The sequence below is a fragment of the Anolis carolinensis genome, chromosome 5, assembly GCF_035594765.1.
Source record: "Anolis carolinensis isolate JA03-04 chromosome 5, rAnoCar3.1.pri, whole genome shotgun sequence".
Taxonomy (NCBI): domain Eukaryota; kingdom Metazoa; phylum Chordata; class Lepidosauria; order Squamata; family Dactyloidae; genus Anolis; species Anolis carolinensis.
This window is the reverse complement of record NC_085845.1, coordinates 192290653-192318611: the sequence shown is the minus strand read 5'-3', so window position 1 is coordinate 192318611 and position 27959 is coordinate 192290653. Positions and strand designations below refer to the sequence as shown.

The following is a 27959-nucleotide window of genomic DNA, read 5'->3' as shown; positions in this document are numbered from 1 at the left end:
TCTCCCCGAGGCGCGAGGTCGCGGTTTGGTGGGATAGGTCTGATGAAAGCGACGGGTTAGATCAGGAGCATGGACTGTGGAGGCGTCTTCCCAAGAGCGTTCCTCAGGGCCAAAACCCACCCAGTCAATGAGATATTGTAGGCGGCGGCGGTGAAAGCGAGAATCCAAAATGTCCTCAACCTCGAACTCCTCCTCCCCATTCATCAAAACAGGAGGGGGGGCCGGTTGGTCTGTATCAGGTCGCACACCATCCGCCGGAAGGAGCAGGGAACGGTGAAACACTGGGTGAATGCGCATTGAACGCGGAAGTTGGAGTTTGAAAGTCACGGGGTTTAATTGCGCCACCACTGGATAGGGACCAATGAAACGGGCATCTAACTTCCGGCAAGGGCGGTGGGAGGGCAGAAAGCGAGTGGACAGGAAAACCCGATCTCCTACCTTGATTTCAGGGCCCGGCTGGCGATGTTTGTCAGCGTGGCGTTTATAGTCCTCCTTGGCTTGGTCCAGTTGCTGGAGCAAAAGTTGTTGCACCGCTGTGAGTTCCTGCAGCCAATCCTCTGCTGCGGGAACCTCTGAAGTTTCAATGACAGGGGGAAAGAAACGTGGATGGAAGCCGTAGTTTGCAAAGAACGGCGTTTCTTTTGTAGAAGCTTGAACTCCATTGTTGTAGGCAAACTCAGACAGTGGTAACAGAGAAGCCCAATTGTCCTGTTGATAGTTTACATAACAGCGAAGATACTGCTCCAAAGTGGCATTGGTGCGCTCCGTTTGCCCATCTGTTTGGGGATGATGAGCTGAAGATAAGCGAGAGTCTATGCCCAATAGTTTTTGTAGTGCCTTCCAAAAACGAGAGGTGAATTGAGATCCACGGTCTGTGACTAAACTCTTGGGCAATCCATGTAGTCTGAAAACATGTTGAAGAAATAGATCCGCAGTTTCCTTGGCCGTGGGGAGGCCTTCGCAGGGAATGAAATGGGCTAACTTGGTGAATAGGTCCACCACCACTAAGATCGTGGTGAATCCACAGGAAGGTGGTAGGTCAGTGATGAAATCCGCGGAAATTATTTCCCATGGGCGAGATGGGGTAGGAAGGGGGTGTAAAAGCCCTGAGGGCTTCTCCCTTCGTATCTTGGAGCGCTGGCATACTGGGCAGGTGTTGACATATTTTTCCACATCCTTGCGGATCTTGGGCCACCAAAAATCCCTTAGGATCAAATGCATAGTTTTAAATAGTCCGAAGTGTCCTGCTGGTTTGCAGTCATGACACAGACGAAGCGCTTTTTCCCTGCCCGGTCCGGGTGGGATATAAACATGATTTCTATAGCAGAGCAGCCCATCTTTAAGCGAAAAGGGGAAATGCAGACCTTGGCGAAGTTGGTCCTGCGCCCAGGCATCTGCTTGCTGACTAGCCCTGATTTCTTGAGCACAGATGGGTCCTGGAGTAGGGGAAGTTGAACCAATGGGAATGGATTTGGTGTTCCCCACCGTGAGTGTGGCAAAGTTCTCAGGTTGTAGCAGTTGGGATTCAAAGGTCTCCTTGCGTCCTGCAGCGTATTCCGGTTTACGTGACAGGGCGTCTGCTTGCTTGGTTTGAGCTGGGGTCACATAATGGATCTGGAAGTTGAAACGTTCAAAGAATAAAGCCCAACGTTGCTGCCTCTGATTTAGTTTGCGGGCAGTTCTTAGATGTTCTAGATTACGATGATCAGTGTGGACTTCAATGGGAAATTTGGCCCCTTCTAGCCAATGTCTCCAAGTTTCAAAGGCTGCCTTTATGGCCAGTAGTTCTTTTTCCCAAATGGTGTAATTCCTCTCTGGTGTGGTTAGTTGACGAGAATAAAAGGCACAGGGGTGGAGGTGATCTCCCACCGGTTGTAAGAGTACAGCCCCAATTGCCACATCAGAGGCGTCCGCTTGCACCACAAAAGGGGTTCCAGGATTTGGGTGCTGTAGAATTGGCTGGGAGGTGAATAGTTTCTTTAGTTGCTGGAACCCTTTCTCTGCTTGATCAGTCCAGCGGAAAGGCTGCTTTCCACGGATGCAGCTAGTGATGGGGTCGGACCAGCGGGCAAAATCTGGAATGAACTTGCGGTAGTAGTTCGCGAACCCCAAGAAACGCTGCACCTCTTTCTTGTTAGTTGGCGCCCGCCATTCCAATACTGCTGAAACTTTGGCTGGATCCATGGAAAGCCCTAGAGGCGAGATGCGGTAACCAAGGAAATCTACCTCTTGTAGATCAAAAGCGCATTTTTCCAGCTTGGCATAAAGTCCATGATCCCGCAATCGTTGTAACACCATTTTGACGTGGTTCTCATGTTCTGATTGTGATCTGGAAAACACCAAAAAATCGTCCAGGTAGATTATCAAGAACCTGTCTAGATAGTCCTGAAAAATGTCATTGACAAAATGCTGGAACGTTGCGGGGGCTCCGCATAAACCGAAATTCATAACTCGGGACTCAAATAATCCGAATTTGGTCTGGAAGGCGGTCTTCCACTCGTCCCCTTCCCTGATGCGAACTAAGTTGTAAGCCCCCCGAAGATCCAGCTTGGTGTAAACCTTGGCTCCTCGAAGCCGATCCAGTAGATCCGAGATTAAAGGCAGGGGATAGCTGTTCCGCTTGGTGATATTGTTCAATGCTCTGTAGTCCACCACCAAGCGTAGTTCCCCTGACTTCTTCTTCACAAACATCACTGGGGAGGCGGCTGGGGATTGAGAGGGTCTGATGAATCCCTTGCGAAGGTTTGTCTCTAGGAATTCCCTGAGAGCTTCTTGCTCTGGTTCAGTCAGGGAGTAGAGATGCCCTCGCGGGATCGGGGCCCCCTCCACCAAGTCAATGGCACAGTCATAAGGTCTATGTGGGGGTAATTTTTCGGCTTCTTTCTCATTGAATACATCCCAATACTCGGAGTACTTCTTTGGCAAGGTGATGATGGGCTCGGTGTCTGTGGCATGGCATACCTTGGCTACGAGGCAATGGTTTTGGCAGTACGGTGAAGCAAACTGCAGTTCTCTGTTGGACCAGGAGATGTTAGGGTCGTGGAGAGTCAGCCATGGAATTCCCAAAATCACAGGGAAATGGGGGACCTCGGTAACAAAGAAGGAAATCTCTTCCATATGTTCCCTTATCCACATCCTGGTGGGTTCCGACCACTGACTTACGGGGCCCGTCTTGAGGGGACGGCCGTCTATGGCTTGCACCACACGGGCATTCTTGAAATCATGATATTGTAATCCCAGAGAGTCGGCATACTCTCTATCGATGAAATTGTTGGTAGCTCCAGAGTCTATCATGGCGTGGATCATGACGGGTCCCCTTTTTGCTGACCATAATGTGACCACGAGAAGGAACAGGACCCCGGTTGGCGGCTCTTGGATGGATTTTTTGACCGGGTTGGCGAGCCTCTCTACACCCGGTCGTTGGCTTCCCCCGCCGGCTGTGTGCCAGTCGGCTCAGACGCCTTCGTCTCCGTGGAGGACGCCGCCGCAAGACGGGCGGCAGGCTTCCCTTTGGCTGGGCACTCTCTGGCGAAGTGGCCCCCGTTCCCGCAGTACCAGCAGAGGTTTAAGCGTTGACGACGGGCCTTCTCGGCGGCATCTAGTCTGGGACGCACATTGCCCAACTGCATCGGCACCTCCTCGCCTCCTCTGGGGTATGGGGTTGGCGGTGGGGGTCTCCACACCGGACGTGGCTGAACGCTGGCGGGAGCGGGGGGTTTTGCCCCGGCTCTACTGCCCTGGCCTCGAACCCACTGTTTCCTGTTGGCAATCATGACTTCAGCCCGTAAACATTGATCAATGAGTGCCTCGAGGGTCTGGGGAGGATCCACCTTGGAGATTTCTTCCAGCATTTCAATGTTGAGACCCTCCCGGAATTGTCCCCTGAGGGCTACATCGTTCCAGCCGGTGTTGTGGGCCAGCACTCGGAACTCGGCTATATACTGAGACATAGGTCTGTCTCCTTGGAAAAGGCGACGGAGTTTGTGACCGGCTGCCTCCAAATTGTCCTCGATTCCCCAAGTCTCCTTGAGGTGGTCCAAGAAGTGTTGCGCTGATCTTAGGTGTGGAGAGGCTTGGTCGAACAGTGCCGTCGCCCAGCTGGCCGCTGGCCCGTCTAGAAGACTGTAAACCCATGCCACTTTGATGTCTTCTTGGGGAAACTCGGCAGCACGGGCCTCCAGATAAGCTTGACATTGGCGACGGAAGACATGAACCTTAGAAGCTTCTCCAGTAAACTTGGTTGGCAACGCCATGGCCGGAAGACGAACTCCGCGTTCCTTCAAACCCCTTATTTCTCCATCCTGTGCATTGAGCTTATCACGGATTCGGTCCACCTCTTCCTTGTCGATGGTGTAGGTAATCGGCTGGCCGCTCGGCCCAGGTACGACTCCGGTAGACATTCTGGCCGAGGTTAATTGGTGCTTAGGGTGGCGGAGTCAAACTGTCACGACCCAGGCTGCAGAGCACCAATAACCATACACAGAGGCCAGAATCTATCTAATATCTTTATTGTAGGAATATATAAAGTTAATAAAAACAAGTGTAGAAAATAGTCCAGAATTAGACCTTTCAGGAAAGGTCAGAATTAGTCCAAAAAAGCAATGTCCAATAAGAAATATTAAGGTCCAAAGTTGTAATCCAATAACCGAAACACTCACTTTGCCAAGCAAAGTGAGGGGAGATGACAAGGTCCTTTAGTCCATGAAACTTGAGCGAGGCTAGGAAATAACTTGATACTTGAAACAAGGCTTGAACGTGGAACAAGGTAACTAAGAACAAGAACAAGGTCCGTGGAATAACTTGATAAATCCGTGGAACAAGGCAAGGATTGATCCTGGGAAACAAGGCAAAGTCCGTAGATAAACAAAGGCTGGGAAGCAAGGCGAAGGCTGGATAGCAAGGCAAGGCTTGAGCAGGAGCGAGGCTTGAACCGGAGCGCGCTGTCCAGACACAACTCGCTCCGTAGGCTGACGAATTGACTCCGCGAAGTTACTACGCGGGTAAAACACCTAAATAGAGTCTAGCTTCCCGCCGAAGCAGTTCTCTGGGAATCAGAACCGAAAGCTAACTCTGAGACCAGATGTGAGACTCCCCAAAGATTCTCACGAGAAGCAGTCTTAATTGGCCACATTCTTAGCTGCAATCCTCGCACTCCTGCGCGAAGCTGAATCCAAACTTCTCTGTTGTTTACAAAACTCCCGGCGCAAGAATACGGGAGAAGTAGGCTCTGGGCTTGTTTGACATACTTCTGGGAGACAACTTTCTTGCAGGTGCAAGGTTCCCAGATCTGCCTGGGAAAGATCTGGCTGAGAGGAATCCAGTTCAGACTGGGAAGGTAAAAAACCCAAATTTTCATCTTCATCAGGAATTACAATGTCCTGAGCAGGACTACAAGGCCCATGGGTCATCACAGCTGTGCTCAGAAGGCAGTGATCTTCTTGTAGATATATATGTACATTTCAAAATTATTGTTATCTGACTATATCTGCTATAATCTGCTGTTTTGTTATGTACCATAACATTAATAAACTGTTTACCCACCAAAAAAAAGGCAGTGATCTTCTTGAACATAAATTGCTACAAAAAGAATCTCAATTTATTCAGTTGCTCTGGTTTCCCATTCATTTGCTCCAAACCACTCCTATATAGGCTGGGCTTAGTATAAAATCAAGTAACTAGCCTAGAATCATAGAATGCAACCATTCTTACAGAAGAGCTTCATCTTTTATTTAACATGCATGCCGGTGATTTTTTCGAGCGATTGACAACTCTATAATGGATACTCACATTTTGCAAAGAATGGCTGAGAGGCATTCAGATGACAATTTTAGTGTTTCTGTCATTTGATGCCACAGTTAAGGGCAAGTTTTGAGCTAGTGTTTAATGATGCCAGCCTTATCTACATCACAGAGAAACTTAGAAATTCCTTTTATTTACTGAGTACAGTATCTGGAATCTAAGGTGTTGTTCCATATACCATTTGGCTGTAGACCTCATAACAGCCAGCACATCTGAGGGGCAATCAACACAGGTGCAGCTGGTTGTTGGTTCTTTTCTTACTTTGTTAGGTCTTTCTGATATGTCTTGTTCTTTGTAATATACTGGTTGTAGCATCTGTAACTGAAGGAGTTGACCATCTACGTAACATTCTCTCTGGGATGGAGGTTGAATTTAATGGCCTTTCCTATCACATTCGGCCCTACACAATATTTGTACCTAACATTTTGTTTTTTTATTTCCTCTGTTTCCAAATGGCACTCAGCGTTTGAAAAAATAGATGTGACAGGACATTGTCTGGACATCATCAAGATTTTAAAGCAAGTGGACTGCAAGAAGGAGAAGTTCACTCCTCTAAAGCTGATTGATGCCTGGCTTGGGAAAGGATTGACAAAACTAGGAGCAGATGTCATTCCTACCAAACTTCCACGTGATGTACTAGAGAGAATCATTGCCCATTTGATACTGCAGCAGTACCTGAAGTGAGCATAAAACCTACTGGCACCTAATGCAATCTTTATTTACAGCATTTTTGTATCACCTACCAGCCCACAATCTCTGAAATATTACCTTCATGTTCATTTTGCTTCTTTCCTTTCTTCCACTTCATTTTTTTTCCTGACTTCTTTCTTACAGGGAAGACTTTAGTTTTACATCATTTACTACAATTTCCTATGTGAAGATAGGTCCCAAAGCTGATCTTCTGAAAAATAAGGGACATGTTATCACCATGCAAGTGATAGCAAGCAAAAGCAGTATTGCTAAGGTAAGATTTAATTGAACGATTTTTAAAATGCCATTTTTAACATTTGCATTGATCAACTGCAGCTTTTGTCCATCATGATCCTTTTGGATCTATTATAGTTAGAAAATTACTGGCACAATATTATTATCCAAATTGTTGGATCAGAACTATTTTGTGTTTTGGATATTTTTTTTATTTTTTTTTAGAATTTGGATTACTTACATAATGGGACATTTTGGAAATGGGATGTAAGTCAAAACACAAAATTCATTTTTGTTTGATACATATCTTATAACCTGAAGATAATTATTTTAAATAAATTTGCACATGAAACTAAGTTTGTATACATTAAACTATCAAAAACAAAGGTGTAATTTTGGAATATTTCAGATTTCAGAATGCCAAATAAGATGCTCAATGCATTTTGAGTTTTTTGAGTATTGTGGATTCTGCAATTCTGGATAAGGAATGTTCAACCTGTACTATGTTTATTTGATTTCCTTCTAATAAATATATCATCTGGAGACAAATTATGAGCCTTTTCTTTGTAGAAAGTAAAGATAGCACTTTAACAATATTGCTATGATTGTTAAGCATCCCTTATCCAGAATTCAAAAATCTGAAATAATCCAAAATTGTCCAAATGGGGCATGGTTGGTTGAGACAGTGTCATCTTTGTTTTTTGATGGTTCAGTGTACACAAACCTTGTTTTATGTACAACATATTTTAAAATATTGTATAACAGTATCTTTTGGCGATCTGTATAAGGTCTATATAAAACATTAATGTATTTTGTGTTTATATATGAGACCTATCGCTAATATATCTTCTTGTGTATATGCAAATACAGGTACCCAAATTTTAAGAAGTATTTCTGGCCCTGAGTATTTTAGATAAGAGATATGCAACATGTAATCCCTCTGGACAAAAATTAATTAAATACTTTCAGCAGTGAAACCTCTAAGCATGAACATGACCTATTCCAAAATGAAATCACTGTCCTTCCTCCCTCTCCCCACCCCATTTAAGTTGATCCCTGTATTCAAGATACAAGTACTCTTGTGCCAACAATTACTCAGTGACTACTTTACCTAAGCGAATAGTGTGGCTGCTAACTTGCATAACAACTTGGCTCTGCTGCACTGCTAACAATTAGACTGTGAACAATTAGTGACAATGGTAAGCTTGGGAGCAATTAGTAGAAACTGGATCACTGGAAATGGCACACTTCTGAAACACAAGCTCTCAGTTTGCCACCGTGATTGAAACACAGTAAGAGGCCTCCATGTGTCTAGATTTCTGTCAGTGGTTCATATAAGCCTTGATAAGACTGCTACAAAATGTTTGAAATATGTGACTATGTTTCCAAGATGTTACCAATCCTGCTAGAAGGTCTTCTAGCTCCTCAGAGAGTGGGGAAATCCAATTAAACAGTGCTACGTATATATTTCAGCAACACCTAGTTTTGGCCAAATTATTTTCACAAAAATTGTTTTGTGAACAGGTCAGATCACCTCAATTATCCAGTCCTGCAAGTCAGATGGGGAAGAAAATGGAAGCTACATGCAACAAACAGAAAAGTGATCGTAAACGGACTCATTCAGAAAACCACATCCAAGCAAAGAAATCTAAAACTGCTTTTTCTGAAGATGAGGGTGAGCTTGTGATTGTAGAAGATTGAGAAGGTGGAGTCTACTGACCTGTAGGAAAAACTGAACATGGTATGTAGATCAAACCGTCAACAAAATTATAAACACTTGCAAGACCAAGTGTTTGAAGAAAATCTTCACAGTAGTCAAGTACAAACTCATTTCTGAGTTTCTTTCCTTTTTTACATGTCAGAACTTTCTTTATGCAAAGGTTTTGTTTGTGCAGGAAACATTTTTGTACATAACACATAATTCATTTGTTTTGTGCAAATTGTTTGCAGACCGGTTGTGCCGGGAGATGGGGAGACATTGGTATTTTCTTTTTCTCTCTGTAGATCAAAAAACTTCTAGTGTTGGTAGTTTAACAGGGGACTCGATGCATTAAAAATGATACTTTCTTACAGTAGACAAGAAAACTTATCGATTTCTATGTATATCTTTTGGACTGTCGCGGGATAGCAAATCAGAGGACACCATTCTCAAGTTCCATCAAACTAAACTGTGTTTTTAATAAATGACCCTCAGTAAACAATGATTCTTCAATGTGTTTTCGAAGGCTTTCATGGCCGGAATCACTGGGTTGCTGTGAGGTTTTTGTGCTGTATGGCCATGTTCCAGTAGCATTCTCTCCTGAAGTTTCACCTGCATCTAATGTAGGTAGTCCAGCCTACCTGCCGATATTTGAATGGCACAAGAGTTTGGATTAGCATGTACAATGTACTTTTTAGAATAATGGAAAACCATTTCTCTAAACTGATGTCTGATGGTAAGAGAGGTCCAATGGAGACAAAAAGGAATCTTAACTCTTTTCAATTCTTCCTACAACTCCCTCATGTTAGTTATTTTCTGCAGATTAATCCTCTGAATAAAATGACATGTAGCCTGCAACAGTCTAGTTTAAGAATCTGCTTAGATAGGTCTGACCCCCTTTTAAAAATTGCTGATTTGTTTGTGAAATGTACTCCACTATGCAGAGAGACTGCAGCATTGTAGACCAACAAGCCATAATTCTTTCTGGCCTTATCCTTTGAGAGTCTTCTTGAACAGCCTAACAAGTGTAGGTGCATCTTCATCTTGAACCATAATGTGTGTTTAAAAAAAAAAGACGGTTAGTTAAACCACATGCTCAAAATCACGAACATGGAACCTTGTATTGTTGTACTAAAACTTGGTATGACCTAGAAAAGGAAAAACAATAATATAAAGTGCTAGACAAATGGTACTCTTCGTCAAACCATGTTTGGTCCTTTTTTTAACAGTACATAAAATGAACACCCTTTACTTTGGTCCTCTTCACTTTAATTCAGTGAATTCTACCTACATTGAAATTTCATAAAATTCAGCTCCACTGCAGTAAAACTAGGATGCACATGTCCAGGAATGACTTTTGCTCTCCATATCTTGGTGCTTTGAGAGCAGGAATCTATCAGGGGAAGGGACTAGTAGTGAAGGGACCTACTGCTCATCAAACACAGGAAGTCTCTCCACCTGACAAGTCCTTCCATGAAATAGCTATCCAGTGGCCCTTTCTAAACATGCACCTGGGGTGTGTGTGTGCGAGAGAGAGAGAGGGGGGGGGGAGAGTGTCTGAGTCCAACTCACCTTTCTTGCCCAGGACCTTTCTTCTGTTTTGGATGTTTTACCTTGCCAAGTGCTGGAATCCCAAAGGCATTCTTTGATGAAAGCATATGTCTTATTGTTACTGCAATGGAGTTTTATTTTATTTTATTAAAAGATAAATTAAATGAATTAAAGAACCAGATAATATTACTGAACAGAATATTTGAAAAACCTGCCTCTTTCAAAATTATGAACACAAGCTCCTGTATTGTGCAAAAGGAGGAGAAAAAACACCATGGTTTGAGTTGAAATAATAATAACGGAAAACTCAGTGGCTATCAGGACTTTAAGATTGAACTGCAAAGACTCTGGCAGAAACCAGTACAGGTGGTCCCGGTGGTGATTGTCACACTGGGTGCTATGCCAAAAGATCTCAGCCAGCATTTGGAAACAATAAACATTGACAAAATTACGATCTGTCAACTTCAAAAGGTCACCTTACTGGGATTTGCACGCATCATCTGAAAATACATCACTCAGTCCTAAACGCTTGGGAAGTGTCTGACTTGTGATTTTGTGATACGAAATCCAGCATATCTATCTTGTTTGCTGTGACATACTATGTTGTAGTGTCAATAATAATAATAATAATAATAACTGAAACAAAAAAATAGTAGATTGGTCTCTTTTTTCTCTCATGCTCAATCTATGCTTTTTAGTCCTCACGTTTGTTGGATTTTTTTATTTATGGGCCTAAAATTTGCGGACCTGTGTTTTTGATTTTGAAATGAGAAAAGTTTTATGACTTTAATTCTACAGATTCTGCATGCAATAAAATTTTGTGAAATCACATCCAACTCCACTGCATTTGATGTATACATAGGTCCTACCCGGTGGCTCCCCCCCCCCCCCCCAATTGATTTGGGACCTATCCTTGTGGAGAATGACCCAGGGAAAGCAATAAAAAAGGCAGAGACTGTTTTAGGAAAAAGGTGTATCTTCTCTTTTTGATTTCTTTTTAATAGATTATTAACATATTTCCTTGCAATGGTTATTAATGGTGTTATCTTTTCATGCTGACAGCCACTTTGTATCTCGATCAAGGGATATAAATGGGTATCGCCTTCATAGTCATCATGTCAATGCCAAAGCCATGGAATATAATGTTTTAAAAAGGGCATGATGTAGTATTCGATTGCTCTTCGCAGGAAATGTTGGATCCAATAGAGCAGCACGGGTTTCACATCTTTCCAGAGAGTATTCCTTGTGTTTTGGCTGAAGCAGCCCTTCAACCATTGGGAAAACCATGTGCTGATGGAAGTCTTGGGTTCCATTTCCTCCTCATTGTTTGGAAGACCGTTTTGGAACTGCTTTACAAGATAAGGCACTTTACATTCCAACTGTTCAGTGCCCAGTTCTTTTGGTCTACAGCAATGGCCCTTCCCTTTTGATGGAAAAGCTCTTTCTGCTAACCAAATAAACCACAGATGCTATTTTCAGAAATTCAGTCGAAATAATCCTCGATGTCAATATTTGGATCCAAGAGGTCCTCCCCGTAGCGTGAAAGATCCATCTGATTTAGAATCAAGTTCTCAAAGGTTTCTTCCAGGTCCGTTTCTCCAATCAGAACTGCTCCCAGCATTCGTCCATTCTGCATCACAACTTTGACATACTCCAGTCCTTTGGTGCATCGTAACATCAATTCATGGTCTGAACCCAGTCCTTGAGCATTATATTTTCCTAGCAGCACCACCTAGAAGGAAATAAAAAACATGTGCTTTTTTGTTTGACTGATTATGCTTAAGAGTGCATACCTCTAGGCCAGTGGTTCTCACACTGTGCTCCCCCAGATGTTTTGGACTTCAGCTCCCACAATTCCCAACAGCTGGTAAGCTGACCGGACTTTAGGGAGCTGGAGTCCAAACACCTGGAGGAGCAGTTTGAGAAACACTGCTCTAGGCTTTGAGGGGATAGGGTTATGGAGGACCTTCCAATGCAATCAAAATGCCACTGCAAAGCAGCTGCAGCACACTTCTTCTGTTGCAGTTTATAGATTACCTTGTAGTTGAAAAATTTTGTAACATGAGCAAAGAGTTCAAAGCTGAAGTCCATGTCAGTAGGTTCCCCTAGCGTGTCAGCGGCCATACATTTTGCAGTGTACCAGCCCATCTGCCTAGCTTGGGTCCACAGTCTCATCTGAAACAACAAGGCAACACAAACATATATTACATATTACAGGAAGGCGTTTGGGTATGATATGCATAGATTCCTACAAGCAAATTCATCTCATTAGGAAGCTATTTTACAAATCTGTTCTAATCTGGAAATTTTATAAGCTTCATCCCTAAGTGTATTCTTTTATAATGAGTTTACAAGGGATCCAATCAACAATGTTGTTTTTCAGAGTTCCAGGTAGCTATCCTCTGTCAGCATATACTATTTGCCCCCTTCATTATCATCAACCATCATCAGATCTTCCATTCCTTAAAATTCAGTTAGTACCCTTCTTGTACCCACTGAGCATGCTTAGTCCTCACTGGACCATTTTGGGATTTTGTTTTTCTCCAAACCTCTTCGAGTGCAGCTGTGGCTGAAAAAACAAGGAATGATACCCAGAACTGAGTTAACCTGCCTCTCCGTGCTATACATGCATGACTCTGCATATTAGTAGGAAACATCTGAGAGCAGAACTGTTCCAAAAGATAGGTGATAGTCTCACCTTCGGATTGTCATAAATTGGGAAGGTACACAACATCAAACAAAGAGAGGGTGAAACTAGACAAAATCCAGAAGTCTGAAGATGTGTCACTTAGGATGGCCCATATCATATTTCCAATTTGAATCAAGAGCTGTGAAAGGTGAATAGTGAAGAAAGCTGATAAAAGTTCTGAAGAAACCATGGACTACTAAAAAGATAAATAATTGGGCCCTAGAGCAAGTTTGGCCTAAACTCTCCCAAGAAGCCATGATAACTAAGCTGAGGCTGCTGCACTTTGACAGTATCGGGAGAAGACAGGAGTTGATAGAAAAAACAATAATGCATGCTAAAATGGAGGGCAGAGGGAAAAGAGAAAGATCACATTCCAAATGGATAGACTCATTCAGGGAAGTCACAAACTTGGGTCTGCAAGAAACTGAAGTGGTTTGGAGGATTTTCATTCATGGGGTTATCATAAGTCAAAGTCAACTTGAAGTCAGCTGTCAATAAAGAGAGGGCAAGGAAGCAGTGGTTATTAAAACACACTTGGGAATTAAAATCAGCTTTTATTTTACCTGCTGCCAAAAAGGACTGGGCTTCCATGATGTTGTGCAGATGTCTCCTGCTGCATAGACATCTGGCAGTGATGTGTGCATGAACTTGTCCACTTGTAGACCTCCATCTTCACCTATAGCAAACTGAACATGTAGAAAACTGAAGAAGTCACTTAAATCTTTCAAAGAAGTGTATTACTAAGATGTCATATGCATCCACAGCACAGCCCAGTTTAACTACCAACATCTCAATTCACGTATTGGCAGGATGAGGACAGATCTGAGGACCTTGGCAATTTCCCCTTTCAGTCATGTAGGCTTGATTGGAAAATAATACATCACAATCTTAGGCATTTGGGGAACAGTGAAAGAAATTAACAGGCCAAGAAGAAGCAGAGAAAAATCCACTACTGTTGCTTTTGAGGTCCAATTAACACATGAATCCAAACTGGCACAAATCAAATGATGATGTCTCACTATTCAACCATTTATAAAAAAAGAACTATCTACGTAGTTGGATTCAGGACACCAGTTACAGATCCCAACCCTCAGCCTATCTCTTTAAGTAACAAAAACTTTACCAGGCACGCTGACTTCTACCTGCCTCCCAAAATATTTTGAGTTCTTATGTCAGGTGTAGGAATTGGAAAGTTCTTTGGGAGGGTCTGGAGACCTTACTAACCCCAAATGATCAAAACTTCCATTCTTTAAAGCCAAAAACATATTTTTCATCCAAACAGACATAAAAGCATATGTGACCTCTACCCCTTTGTGGAACTATCTGTGGTGCTCCAATAGCAGCCCCTATCAATGTCAGAGGTAACCAAAAGTGATGCCTGTTAGTTACCTCTGGTTAATTCAAATGATGGCTGCAGCGCTCTAGTTTCTGGTGGCTATCCATCTCACACTGATATCACATAGCAAGGAAACGGAAGTTATGAAGGCAAGTGAAAGGAAAGCATTATTGCTACATTTCAAGTGTTTTGTTCAGACACAGTACTCATAAATAGAATTGATTACATTACACACACTCATCTTTCACAACTACATTTCCAAGAAAATTTGCTACAATAGTCATTTAAAGGGACTGAGACATGTTTTTTGATTTCTAAGAACAACACTGCTAGCAAATGGAAACATAATTGCAGGCATGTTTCAAGCAGTTTGAAACAGCAGTTTGGCCATTTTCAACATGAATCCTTACCTTATTACCATCAAGGAATGGCTGGACATTTGGGACAACTCCGGTTGCACTAACAATGAAGTTGCAGCCATAGATCCTCCCATTGGTTAATTCCACATATACAGGCCAAGGCTCTGAAAGAATCAAAGTTCAAGCATAATAGTGTGTAAAGTATGAAAGAAACTGAATCTTGTCATGAAACAGACCCAGTATTAAGAAACTGCACATCCAGATGTTCTGCACTTTCATTAAGGCATCTCATTAATGATTCATATCAGCATGGCTCTACTAAACTTGTCCCCCTCAATGGATTGTCACCTTGTCGTGGTGAGGGGGCTTGTGTGTTCCAATGAACCTGCAGGCACAACCACGGGAGTCACACACTCCCAGGAGTGGCCACAGGGGAGGATCCGGACCAAGAACAATTCGAAGACCCAAAGACCTCAATGGCAGAGTAGATGGAGGATAACATGGTACATGTTACAACGGCTGTGAAGGCAGAAGAAGGCTGCAACAGACTGAGAAGCCACTCTCGTTGTGTTAATCACACCACTGCTGGGACCTCAATCTGTGAAGACTGTGTGTTGACCGGCCGTGCACTGACCTCCACACATTAAAAAAAATCACGCACAGGCATCTTCCAAGAAATGGAGAACCATCCTCGAACTAGAGGGATCGCCTAAGATCACCTAACACTAAACTTGTGTGACTTCAAGTAGTTTCTGAATAAAGATGGCCCTAAACCTACTATTTTATTCCTTACATGAAAAATAGTGCTGATGAAAGGAGGGGAGATTGTCTTTGAAGATCTTAACTTTGCCACTTGTATTCTAACCACTTTTTGCCATCATTTACATTTTTTGCTAATGCATTACTTGGCTTTGGCCATATTTGGAAATTTCCTTCCTGTAATTTTGTATTTACTATAAAAACCCATCTGGCAAGAGAGGAATCTGGAGTACTATTCTCCACAATGAGAATTAGAGAGCAGTTTCCTACCACATGGAAAGTCTATTTCAGCTTGCTCGCATTAGCTCATGTTGCCTTGTATTACAGAAACATTTTCAAATATTGGTATCAGCACTTTACCTTCTTCTGTTTCCATAACCTCCTTGTCTTGCTGAGCTTTGGGGAAAGCCAAGGACACCTTCCCTGACTTGTGGAATTCCTCCCAGAGGTAGATCTTCTTTATTTCACACAGATTTTCAATATGAACTTTATGGGAAAGCTAAAGAACATAAGACAAATTTACTTTACTCAATCAGAGGAACATCTGTCTAGTTCAGTATTACAGAACACAAACTGCACAAATGAGGATTGTGTGAAAAATGGGAGTCCAGCATACAAACGTTTTATTTGTAGAGGATTTGCATCTAGTTCTTAAGTGAACCTAATATTGTCCAGCAAGAAATACCTATTTTACCAAGGAGGGTGCATTTTCCTTTACCCTGGAGCTCAGAGCAGCAGGACAATCCCTTCCCTCTGGCAGAAGAAATAGAGACAGTCCCTCCCAGGGCAGCCCGGAGGGGGTGAAAGAATTTTGGAAGGAGCACAAAGACAAATGAATAGGTCTCTCTCCACCCCACCGAAAAGGGAGCTCAGAAAGGAGTAAAGTGCACTCAGGTATACCTAAGTCACTAACACGATGCTGGCCACTGATCTAAGCAGCTGGCAAATTTGGATATTTCACATAAGGGGGAGTGTGAAGTTACCTTCAATGGTCCTAGTTGTGGATACAGAAGGATTTTCAGGTAACCTGCTCTATCTTAAATGTTTGTCCTCGAGATGCAGGAGGGCTCTCTAACACTGATATGTGTGTTATGTAACCACATACAGCCTCCTTAAGATGTTCCCTCTTCAACGTGGGTAATGGAGGGCAATATGGATACAGCATTCCAGGTTGGACTCAGAGGGTTCCATTCTGCTTCCCCTTCATATGATTGTTTATTACATGGGACTAAATGCCTGAATAGGCTTTTGATGAACAGGAGTACTTTCATCATCTAAAACCATGTTAAGTTTTCTGCTTCTTAGATAGGTAGGCCTGGTCAGTCTCCAAACAGGGTTTTTTGTGTAGCAGTACTCTTGCTAGGTTGTTTCCTCTGTTTATTGCTATTTAGACACCTGAGAAAGGCAATGTTGTTCCACCAAGATTTTCAAAGTCAGCACCAATACATGATATTACAATTAAACCACAGTATTATCCTACCATAATTTGGATTTTGTAGTTTACATAAACTAATCTTTTCACTGATAGATTTCCTCAATTGCTCACTAATCAAAAATGTAATCCAGATTTTAAAAAAGAAATAATAATACCTTTTTTGCTCCCTTAAGTTGCAAGCCTTCGTGCCAGTCAGGGCCCAAAGCACTGCCAATTTGTCCAGGGCCTGGTGTGTCTGCTTCTTCCTTTTTACTTTCTGGAAGGAAAAGATATCAAGGAAATCACCAAAAACTATTTTATAAAACAGGGAAGACTGGGACTTATATTCTCTAACCTAACTTCTTATTGTGACCAGTCCCATATGTGGATACAATTGCTAGATATAGCAATGCCATAGTGGAGGGGCACAGTTGTAATGTGCTTTTTTTCTGTTGCCTTCAGATGCATTCTCTGGAATCACCGCTGAAGTAATGTATGTAAAAATAGGATGCCTTCTTTTCTCTGAGTAAAAATTATTGCATTTTCTTTTTTTTTTTAAGTATATCTTTAAGGCCCTCAGATGACTAACAAAGCAGCTTCAGTTCCAGCTCACATCCTCTTGTCCTTATGTATGGCTTTTAGAATTACTTTACCTTTTGATATGATATACTATGTGCAGAATATGACTGTGGTCATAATGTCATGTTTAATGTTTAAAAAGGAGGTGAGGATGCTGAGAGCAGTTTGTATATATCTTCACATTAAAGGTTAAGTATCCCTTATCCATAATGCTTGGAACCAGAAGTATTTGGCATTTTGGATTGGACTAATGTGGTGATCCCATGTAATTTTGGGCTCTGACTATACAGACAATGACCAGGTAGAATGTTAAGTGCTATACTGGAGATTGTACCTGCTGTTGTGTATTTTGTTCTTTTACAAACAAGCGGAACTTCGGGCTTCTCCGCACTTAGCTTTGGAATCAAAAATTCAGCTGCTCCTGCATCAAAGAAAGTATTCCCAATTGCTTTATCTTTGATGGCCCAAATCACTTCACAACCTTGAATTTCATACCTAAAAAAGAAAAACAAGACAATGGCTCAATTTCGACTCTTGCAGTTGGAAGTGGTAGGTAAAAGACAACCAAGTGTTGTGCCAACTTCAAAATAGTGATATTGAGGGTTAAGGATAGGCTTCTTTGTCATACGCATACGATACTAGGGAATTATTAAGACATAGATAATTTGAAGCTCCAGTCCTTCATACTAGAGACTCATGAGGAATTCAGGCTGTCAGAAATGCATGAAGGTCCCTCTCCCAGAAAATTCACTCTAGACCTTTACTCGGTTTTAATCCATGAATGCTTTTGACTACAATTATTATCTGAACTCTAACTGCATTAAAAACCAAGATTATCTTACCTTTACCCAGATCAGATCTTGCTCCTACACAGATCAGGACATGATTTCTTTATTAAAAAATATTTTGTTTGCCATATGTTAGAAAAACCAAAGAAAAGGAAATGTAAAGCACTGTATTCCTTTCTTTTGCCAAACACATCAGTTGTGGTTTTGTTAAGCAGCTTAGATCTCATACAATCTTCAGTATGCCAAAAAGACATTGAGATTGGTTGCCTTTCCCCTGCTCTACTTATGAAGCTAAGAAGCATAATAGGGGTTTGCTGGCCTCACCTCACGGAGTCAAGGACCTCTGAGTGCCTTAGCAACAGTTTTCTTTCTCTTTTTTCCTGACCAAGAACTAAAAATTGGGAAGGAGTGCTTGTTGTTTTGGCTGGATTGAAATATTCTGAATGTATTGAGAATCTAAAAGTCTTCCCAAACTTGGAGTTGGGAGACTGTGATACAACTACAGGAACATCTCCACCTATTGCTACAATTCCAAGTTTGGGAGAAAAGATGTCACCAGTGTAAGAAAGATGTGTAAGTCTAATAAAAAATATGGTTTCTGACTAATTCTGAAAATTTTAAAAATAAGATTTACTTTTCAAATTGAAGACAACAACAACAACAAAAATAATCAGGTCAACTGCATGTAAAAGAGCTAAAACCTCATCAAACTGATAACAAATTGTTAGGAAAACACATATCTCCAATATTTCTCCAAGTATAGATTTTAGAAGACACACACTTCAAAACTTCATGCTGGAAATATTTTTTAATTAAAAGGTTACTTTCCAGAAAAAAATCACCACACTGTATTAAATCTCACAGTACAGTAGGTTTATAGTCAGATTAATACATTTCTAGATCCATCCATTAAAAAACCCCCCAAGATTGTACTCACACTAATTCAAGTGCAATACCACCATTTCCCACAATAATTATTCTTTCAGCTTTCCCTAGACGTTTCTGGAACTCCTGTTGGAAACAGAGAGAGGAATGCTTATGAACTTGGTGGCAGCAATCAAGCTACCTCAATTTATCTTCAAGATAAACTAAAATTAACTGATTGGGTGTAAGATATTAATAGCAGAAGAAGGTGATAGAATCCCATTTTTCATATGTGAATTAGTGCCAGGAGTGTGAGTCAGCATGTTGTAATGGTTTGAGTGTTGGACTATGGCTCTGGAGACAAGGGCTTGAATTCCTGTTCAGTCATGGAAATCCATTGGGTAACCTTGGACAAATCTCTCTTCTCTCAGCCTCAGAGGAAGGCAAAAGCAAATCTCTTCTGAACAAATCTGGATAAGAAAACCTTGGATAGGTTCACCTTGGAGTCACCATCAATTGGAAATGACTTGAAAAAACACATTAATAGTGTCAGGATGCACAAAACGTGAGACTCCCCCCCCCCCCCCCCACACACACACAGCCATCTTTCTAATTTTCTATTTCCCTTCAGTGTTTTGAACATCACTGTGGAGCAAACCAACTACAAAACTCTGGCCCTTTTGACTTTTATCAAACTGAAAATAAAAGAACAATAGCAACACATATACATCTTTGTTTTTTCCAAAAATGTTAAGAAAATGATCCTAGCTCCCAATGTATAATATCAGGTTACTTGAGGACTAATTTTTGCATGGATGACAAATTTATAGGCAGGCCAACAGTAATTAATGAAGGAGCCACGGTGGCAAAATTGGTTAAACCCTTGTGCCAGCTGAACTGCTGACCTGAAGGTTGGGTTGATGAACCTGAAGGTTGGTGGTTTGAATCCGCAAGACAGGGTGAGCTCTCATCTGTCAGCCCTAAGCTTGCAGGGACATGAGAGAAGCCTCCCAGTAAGATGGTAACATATTCGGGCATCCCCTGGGCAACATCTGTGTAGACAGCCAATTATCACACCAGAAGTGACTTTCAGTATGTTCTCAAGCCGCCTCTGACATGATAAAAAGTAACTAAAGAGTCCACTTTCCACTTGGGAGAACTAATCAATTTTAAAGGGGTGTTGATTGGATGACTACACACCCATTCTTCAGCAACCAACTACACAAAGTATGTGTCAGGCAAAGGAGTACTTTCTTTTGCTAGTTAGGTCAGTGTGATCTTGAATATAATATGGAGAAGGAGCCAGAAAATTTCTTCATCATAGTAATCTCACCACACTACCATCAAAAGTAAAAGGTTAAGAAGAACAGCTATCTCTTTCCAAAATGCTTGAAGTCTATCCATAGTAAGAAGCTTTAGTTGCTTTGTGGTGTCAGTTGCTTTTTTCTGTGTTCTTTTCCAGTCCTACACTGTTTCAAACGGCTATAAAAAGTATTCAGAAGAAGAGATTGAGGTTGTGCATCACGTAGTCTACATTTTATAGCATTTTTAAACTGTCATGCATTTGAAAGCACAAGTGACATTACCGCAGCACTATCTGTATCTCGAATTCCCAACACGAATGGGTTTCCCTCAGCAATCAGTTTTGGTTTGGCTCCAGCACAAAGGCAAAGCTTTTTGTAGGCATACTCCTTGCCGTCCTCTGTAATGATTTTCTGTAACCAGATTTAAAATTAAAGTGGGAGATAAGCAATGATAGGAGGAAATGGCCTAAACAGAGCAGCTTCAGTTGGAAGAAAGAGTGTAGTAAACAAGAAAATAATTCAATGAGAGCAAATCATTTACAAATCAGCCTTAAATTGTTGTTAAAATCAAGGAGACCAACTAGCATAAAAGCACATTGCTTCCCTTAAACGAATGAGATAATTTTTATTAGAAAATGATACTCTGTAACATTTTATTGCTAATAAATCCACAAAGGTTTGTGTTAAAATAAATTTGCCATTCTTAAAGATGCCACCAGATTCCTTCACCTACTTAAAAAAACACAATGATAGTCCACTGGATGAACACATTAAATGTATTAGGATTTACTACAATCAAAGCTTAAATCTTTAAAAGGAAAGAAAGCTGTGAAAACAAGTCAAACAGCTAAATTGCTTTCATCTTGAAGTTTATATCCCTACAGCCACTCTCAGCTAAAATAATTTCCAATATCAGGAAAGGCTAACTATGGAAGAGAGAAGATATCTGCATTTTTCATCCATGCAATTAGATTTTCTGTGTAACTGTCTTCCTACTGGCAGGTCAAGAGGTTTTCATTTAGGCAGGTATTTGAATTATAGTGCTATAATTTGTGTTTGTGTAAGAGGTGTGCTTTTAAAATGTTTTAATATTGTATTTAAAATCCACTTTAAATGTTTTTGTCTATTTTATGCGTGTTTTAATAACAGAGATATTTAATTCCTTTTTAACCTTTTAAAAATTATTACTATAGTGGAGTTTTTGGAAAATCGTAAGGCATCACAAATCCCTTTCTGGTAGAAAGACAGTATATATACATGTGTATATGTTTATGTGTGTGTGTCTATATGTACATCCATATATCTCGGTGTATGCGTGTGATGAAATTGTACATTATCCACCTGTTTTAAATACTCTTCATATGTACTGGATGCCTATTATTTTCAGTCTGGAATACTTTATGCCAACTCTCCCCAACTTTGGGTACATCTGAAGAGCAATTCTCAAATTCCTGACCATTTGACAAGCTGGTTTATGGGAGCTAAAATCCAACATTGATGGGTGCTTTATACCATTTCTCCTCTGGCTGTGTACAAACAATCCATCTGAGTGCATTTCTCTGAAACTATTTTCTCAATAGCTTCATGTGTCTCCCTAGTCTCTGGGTCAGGGGTTCAGTCAAGATGTGACAGGAGCAAATATGAAGGGCCATATCAATCCATGTAGGAAAGGACTAACGACATACTTACACTATATGTGTTTCCTCTTGGTGGCAGTATGGGTCTTTGTGAAAAAGATTAAATTCAAAAACACTAGGCTAGACTCCAAATTTTTAGCAGCTTATATCACGTAATAAACTGGATTTCTCCTTCTAATTCAAGTGTCACTTCAATTTAAAGATCAAAGCCAAGATCGAATTAATTCGATACTGTTCTCCAAGTGCTTCTTCAAGCTTCTTGAGTATGGCTGCTGCATCAGAAACTGCTCTGGAGGACTCCCTCAAATTCTGGGAAGGGAAGGGGCTCCCAATATGCATGCCTTAGCTTCTCTTCTCTCTAAGCTTCTGTTTGCATTAATATTTCTCATCACATCATCACAGGCTGCATGCGAATTAGCCCCACTGCATATGTTGAATTGGTCTACTAATTTCGTGGCAGTTCACACTTGCCCTTCATACCCTCATTTAGCTCATGTGGTTTTAATAGTTGTGTAAAGGAAGGGATTTCAGTGGTGCTACTTATCATGTAAGCATCACTTGCTTAAATTTCCTTCTTCTACACAATCATTAAAAGTATAAAAACCCTGTCCTCTATTTACCTGCCTTTAATACACTTGCCAGATAGCATTAGGAGGCAAGATATAGGAGACAAAGGATCACAGCTCTTATTTCATTTATATCTGGGAGCAGAGATGTGGATTTGAGGTATAACATTACAGCCATTTACCATCACACAAGTTGTCAAAGAGTGCACTGTAGAAATAATGTAATTTGACACCTATTTAACTGTCATGACTCAATGTGATGGAATCATGTGACTTGTAGTTTGGTGATGCACCAGGACTATTTGCCAAGGAAGGCTAAACATGTTGTAAAACTTCATCTCCCATAATTTCATAATATTGAGCCACAGCAGACCTCTTTCCCCTCTTCCCATTTCTTCAAAAGGAAAATCATTTCATATCAAATAGGAAGACAAAAAGATGAAGCATCCCCTTACATGTTCTTCACTTTTCAACCGTTTTACAGGAGACTGTATAACCTTAATGTTAGGGCAGCGCTTTTGCAAGACGCTGCTTGCTTGTTCCTCAACATCAAATTCTTCTAAAGTTCTGGAGACCTGTTAAAAGAAATAAAGTCTAGAGGTTGCACAGAATAGTTCTTAGAACTAAAGTGTAGTTATTAAAATCACAGCTTCTCATCCTCATAATCTCTCAGCTTAACCAACCGTACAGGGTTATTGCAAGGAAAAAATGTGGAGAAGACAACAATTACACCAAAACTCAACTTAAAATTTTAGAAAGGCCTATGTAGGAACAAGTGCTCCTTAACGTAACCTTGTCTGAAACCACTCAAGGTTTTTAAGTTTCTAGCTAGCATCAGTACATTGAATGGGGGCTATAGAGCAGATATAAAATTGGGAATATGTGCTACAATCTGCAAATGCCAAACAAAACTGTATCTGAAATTAGCAGATTGTCTTTAAAGCAGACTTTTGTAGCACACTTTACAAAAGGTTTGGAGATAAGTGCAATATGATGGGGACTCCAGGTATTTCAATACAAAATGTTAAGTGATGTGATGACTGGCTCCTGTAGAATACAGCAGCAGCAACAATGAAGAGTTCAGGACGAACATACAGAACTCAGATTCATGTTTTAACATATTGGCACTGTGTGTGTGTGTGGTGGGGGGGGGGAATTAGTCTTCTTAGGGATATGATAATTTTATATCATATTTACTCGAGTCTCATACACCACTGAATCAAATTCACACTACATTTTTCAGAATCCTAAAACCAAAAAAAGTATATGCTGCCAAATGTACTGTTCAGTGGTAAAAAATGCACTCTGTGATTTTTGGATCCACATGTTATTTTGCAGTAAGGACATCCATTTCCAGATGGAAAGTGGTCTCGACAAGGATTAGCTTGATGCTCCTTCCTCTTGACACGTTTCTCCCTTTCGCCCTCCATTCGTGCCTTTTTGAATTTCACAGTACTTTTGGTAACAGCTAACCTCCAGTTAGAACACTCAAGGGCCAGAGCTTCCCAGTTCTCAGTGCCGATGCCACAGTTTTTAAGTCCAACTTAAATCTCTTTTGCTGTTCACTGACATTCTGTTTTCCATTCTTGAGCTGAGAGTATAACAACTGCTTTGGGAGACTCTGATCAAAAATTCGGACAACGTGGCCAATCCAGTGAAGTTGTTGTTGATGATGATGATAATAATAATATTAATAAACTTTGTTTATTTTCCTCTCCCCGAGGGGACTCACAGCAGATTACAGAATATATACAAGGAAGACATTCAATGCCATCACAATTAATAATACAGAAACACAAAACACAGAGGCAAGGCTTTCCATGTTTTCCTCTCCAGCATCTGGAGGCTGTGCTTGACTTGGCCATGGGGAGGTGCTGTTGCTCCATTTTCCACACTGAGACACATGATGTCCATGTATGCCTTCCTGATCAAATTAGCCACATGTTTTGCAGGGGTGCTTTTTACCTCCCTGCTGAGGTGGTAACTATTTGTCTACTTACATTGTTGTTTCAAACTGCTAGGTGTGCAGAAACTAAGTCTGATGGCAGGAGTTCACCCCGACCCGTGGCTCGAACTGCCAAACTTCCAGTCGACAAAATATTCAGCAGCTGGCGGTTTAACCTTCTATGCTAGCTGCAGTTGATGGCAGAGGATTATTGCTTCCTCCAAACTAGGCAGTGCTGCATGTTCATCCCAGATTTGTTGTTGTGAGAATACCATGTTGTGGGATTTGTGAGACAACCTCTTCAGCTGTGTTAAGGAGGCTCTTTTCAAAGTAGTGTGATTAAGTTTTTGTTCTTTAGAAATCTAGTTCCATCTGATGACCATAGAAGGGTGTATGCCATGATTTATTGGGCCAGAGATTATCTTTGTGGCACTAAAGAATCCCCATGCATCACGGACATCTGCAAAGTCTTGGATTTCTTGAGCTTTTTTTGTCCACCAGACATTTTTTAGTCTTCTGATCCTTCTTTGGACCTCAGTTTTTGCACTAATGTAGATCTTTTTCTTAGCAGCACAGAGTCTCTTTGCCATATTCGGAAGGCTTCTCTTTTCTTATCATTAGCTGTTCGATCTCGTTATCATTTTCATCAAACCAAAGTTTCAGCAATGAAAATATAATCTTGGGATGCATCTGTGCTGCAGAATGAATCTACTTTAATTGCCTTGGTTCAATGCTATTTCACTGCTAGCTCACTTAGGATGCATCTACATTGTAGAATTAATGCAGTTTGACACCACTTTAACTAACATGGCTCAATGCTACGAAATCAGGGAGCTGTAGTTTTGCAAAGTTTTTAGGTTTGTCTGCTGAAGGGTGCTAGTTGCCTCACCAAACTACAACTCCTATGATTCCATATAGCACTCAGCCACAACAGCTGAAGTGGTGTCAAACTGCATTGATTTTAGAGTGTAAACATACCCTTAGTCAGTTTCAGTACACATTGTGGCAATGAAATCCTGGAGCCTTCAAATCCCAATTGAGCATCAGTGGGTTTGGCTGCCTGAATTAATGTTGGCACTGCGTACCCTAGATTCCCAAGAAGTCGAATTAAGTCCATCTTACCTGCTTGAAGTTCACAACTGCTTTTATAACAGGAGATGCTGTGACTAATACAATGTCATCAGAGGGAAACTCTGTAGCCAGCTAGTAAGGAAAAAGACAAGTTTTAGATTAATATTAAGTGGTGGTCTCCAAAACTACCAATGAATCTCTCCTGTAATATGAAAATAACAACTACAGACTGTATTTGCAAGTAAATATTCATGCTAATAGCATTTCGTTCATTTTCATGAACAAGAGAAGCCACTGAAATCCACAAGTATGTGGACAATTTCAGCAGAAAGGAGGAAACCATGAAAATCTGGCTACCAGTATTAAAAAAACCTCTAAAATCCAGACAGTAAATAAGGAACAACACTCTGAAAACAGGGGAATTCCAGGCATGAAACAATAAGGGCCAGCTAATCACCTCCCAACAAAGGATTGCCCCTGGCAGAAAGCAACCAAGCTTTGAAGCTGCAAGGCTTTTCAATGCTAATCAAGGTGATTCATAGAATCATAGAATAGTAGAGTTGGAAGAGACCACATGGGCCATCCAGTCCAACCCCCTGCTAAGAAGCAGGAAATCGCATTCAAAGCACCCCCGATTAATTGCAACATTCACATTTCCAACATTTAAGAGTTCTTTCTCCCACCCAAAGATATATATATCTCACTTGCTCAGTTTCCAACAAACCTCACAACCTCTGTGGATGCCTGCCATAGATGTGGGCGAAATGGCAGGAGAGAATGCTTCTGGAACATTATTATCATTGTTATTAGCAAAATTTATATCCTGCCCTTCTCACCCCGAAGGGGACTCTGGGCGGTTTACAAGTATGTGTGTATATATATATATATATATATATACACAATATATTATATTATACGACTATACTGCAATATTATTAGTAATATTGCATGTAATATAAATATACAATAATAATAGTGAATTATAATTATTACTACATTGTATTACACCATAATAATATTATTATTAATATTACATGTATATACAATATATTATAATATTAGTATGGTATAATATTATTAGATATTATTATATCATTAACATGGCCATACAGCCCGAAAAACTCATAGCAACCCAGTGATTCCGGTCATGAAAGCCTTCGACAACACATTGCATCTACATTTCTGATTGAATGCAGTTTGGCACCACTTTAGTTGCCATGGCATTCCTGGTTTGGTGAGGCATCAGCACTCTTTCGCATGGAAGGCGAAAGACCTCTGAAAACAACAATCCCCAGGATTCCACAGCACCGAGCCATGGCAGCCTGAAATGGTATCAAACCGCATTAATTCTACAGTGTAGATGCAGCCCTGGGCTCTACTCCTGCAGCTCCTCAAAGCCATTCTGAAAAATAGCTAGGAAATTGCTTCTTAATCCCCACCAGTGTGGAAAAAGAAACAGGACTCTGCCAACGTCTTAGACAGAGAAGCAGAGATTCACCTACTGAATTCTAAAGCACGGCGCACGATGCGTACGCTCTATACTTTCGTAAGTCTATGTGCCAACCCGGAAGTTCCCTTCTCCAGGCAAGAGACCCCTGAGTCATGTGAGTTTTAAAAGGCGAGAATGACTGTTCCGATCTCAGGCCGGATCTCTTACCCGCTCCGCACACGTTACTCCGGCGATGCCCCCTCCCACCACGACGAAACGACTCCAGGGGACCTCGGGGAGGAGAGGGCAAGAACCGGCGGCCATTGCTGTCTCCTGCTTCTCAGCCTTCACCCTTGGCGACGGGTCGTCCCGAGGCTCATGCGCCGCCGTTTGGCGTTTGTGAATCCCCCCCCTTTCGATTTATGTGACTCTCTGCTGCACCCTAGTGGCCGGATTATCAAATTACAGTTTATTAAAGGAAAGGAAGAGTTAAGAGTACATTGTACAAGCATGGACAAACCTGGGCCCTCCCTCTAGGTGTTTTGGACTCCAACTCCCACAATCCCTAACAATGGCTATATTAGGGATTGTGAGAACTGGAGTCCAAAACACCCGGAGGAGGGCCGAAGTTTGCCCATGCCTGATCTACACTGTGGAATGAATGTAGTTTGACACCACTTTCACTGCTATGGCTGAATCAGATAGGATCCTGGGAGTTGCACTTCTGCGTGGCACCGTCCCACACTATTTGGCAGGAAAAAGTAAACTACATCTCCCAGGATCCCATAGTATTAAGCCATGGCAGCTAAAGTAGTGTTAAACTGCATTAATTCTACACAGTAGATGCACCCCTTTTAGAGTCAAACTTGGTTGATTCAATCAATAAAGCCATAACTGTGACCTTGCAAAACCTGAGCAAAGTTCTTGAAAAGTTGATTTTTTTTAATTTATAAAAGGCATTACCATATATACAGTAGAGTCTCACTTATCCAAAATTAACGGGCCGCTGAACGTTGGATAAGCAAATATGTTGGAAATAAGGAGAGATTAAGGAAAAGCCTATTAAAAATCAAATTACATTATGATTTTACAAATTAAGCCCCAAAGCATCATGTTTTACAACAAATTTGACAGAAAAAGCAGTTCAATACAGAGTAATGTTATGTAGTAATTACTATATTTATGAATTTAGCACCAAAACATTGCAACAATTACTATAAAAACATTAAATACTAAAAGGCAGACT

General features: G+C 41.2%; 2 protein-coding genes across 3 annotated transcripts in view; one reads left to right on the top strand and one right to left on the bottom strand.

Moving 5' to 3' along the window:
• Positions 1–11459, top strand: part of recql (RecQ like helicase) — a 28561-nt gene extending 17102 nt beyond the window's left edge. The window contains exons 14-17 of one of the 2 annotated variants that reach the window (XM_062983182.1): positions 6263–6479; positions 6634–6763; positions 8248–8464; positions 11161–11459. In XM_062983182.1, the coding sequence (XP_062839252.1) occupies positions 6263–6479; positions 6634–6763; positions 8248–8424 (524 nt within the window). In that variant the 3' untranslated portion in view covers positions 8425–8464; positions 11161–11459. Of the gene's footprint in view, positions 1–6262; positions 6480–6633; positions 6764–8247; positions 10805–11160 lie in introns of those variants that run through there. The other variant, XM_062983183.1, reaches the window with a different exon arrangement.
• Positions 10932–27117, bottom strand: pyroxd1 (pyridine nucleotide-disulphide oxidoreductase domain 1). Its single transcript, XM_062983184.1, has 12 exons — positions 26942–27117; positions 25336–25416; positions 22724–22843; positions 20348–20476; positions 18835–18908; positions 17444–17604; positions 16707–16807; positions 15477–15615; positions 14409–14521; positions 13226–13348; positions 12011–12148; positions 10932–11705 (listed from the first exon to the last, which is right to left on the bottom strand). The coding sequence occupies exons 1-12, from the start codon at positions 27035–27037 to the stop codon at positions 11457–11459; spliced, it is 1524 nt and encodes a 507-aa protein (XP_062839254.1). The 5' UTR covers positions 27038–27117; the 3' UTR covers positions 10932–11456.
• Positions 27118–27959: the final 842 nt, after the last annotated feature.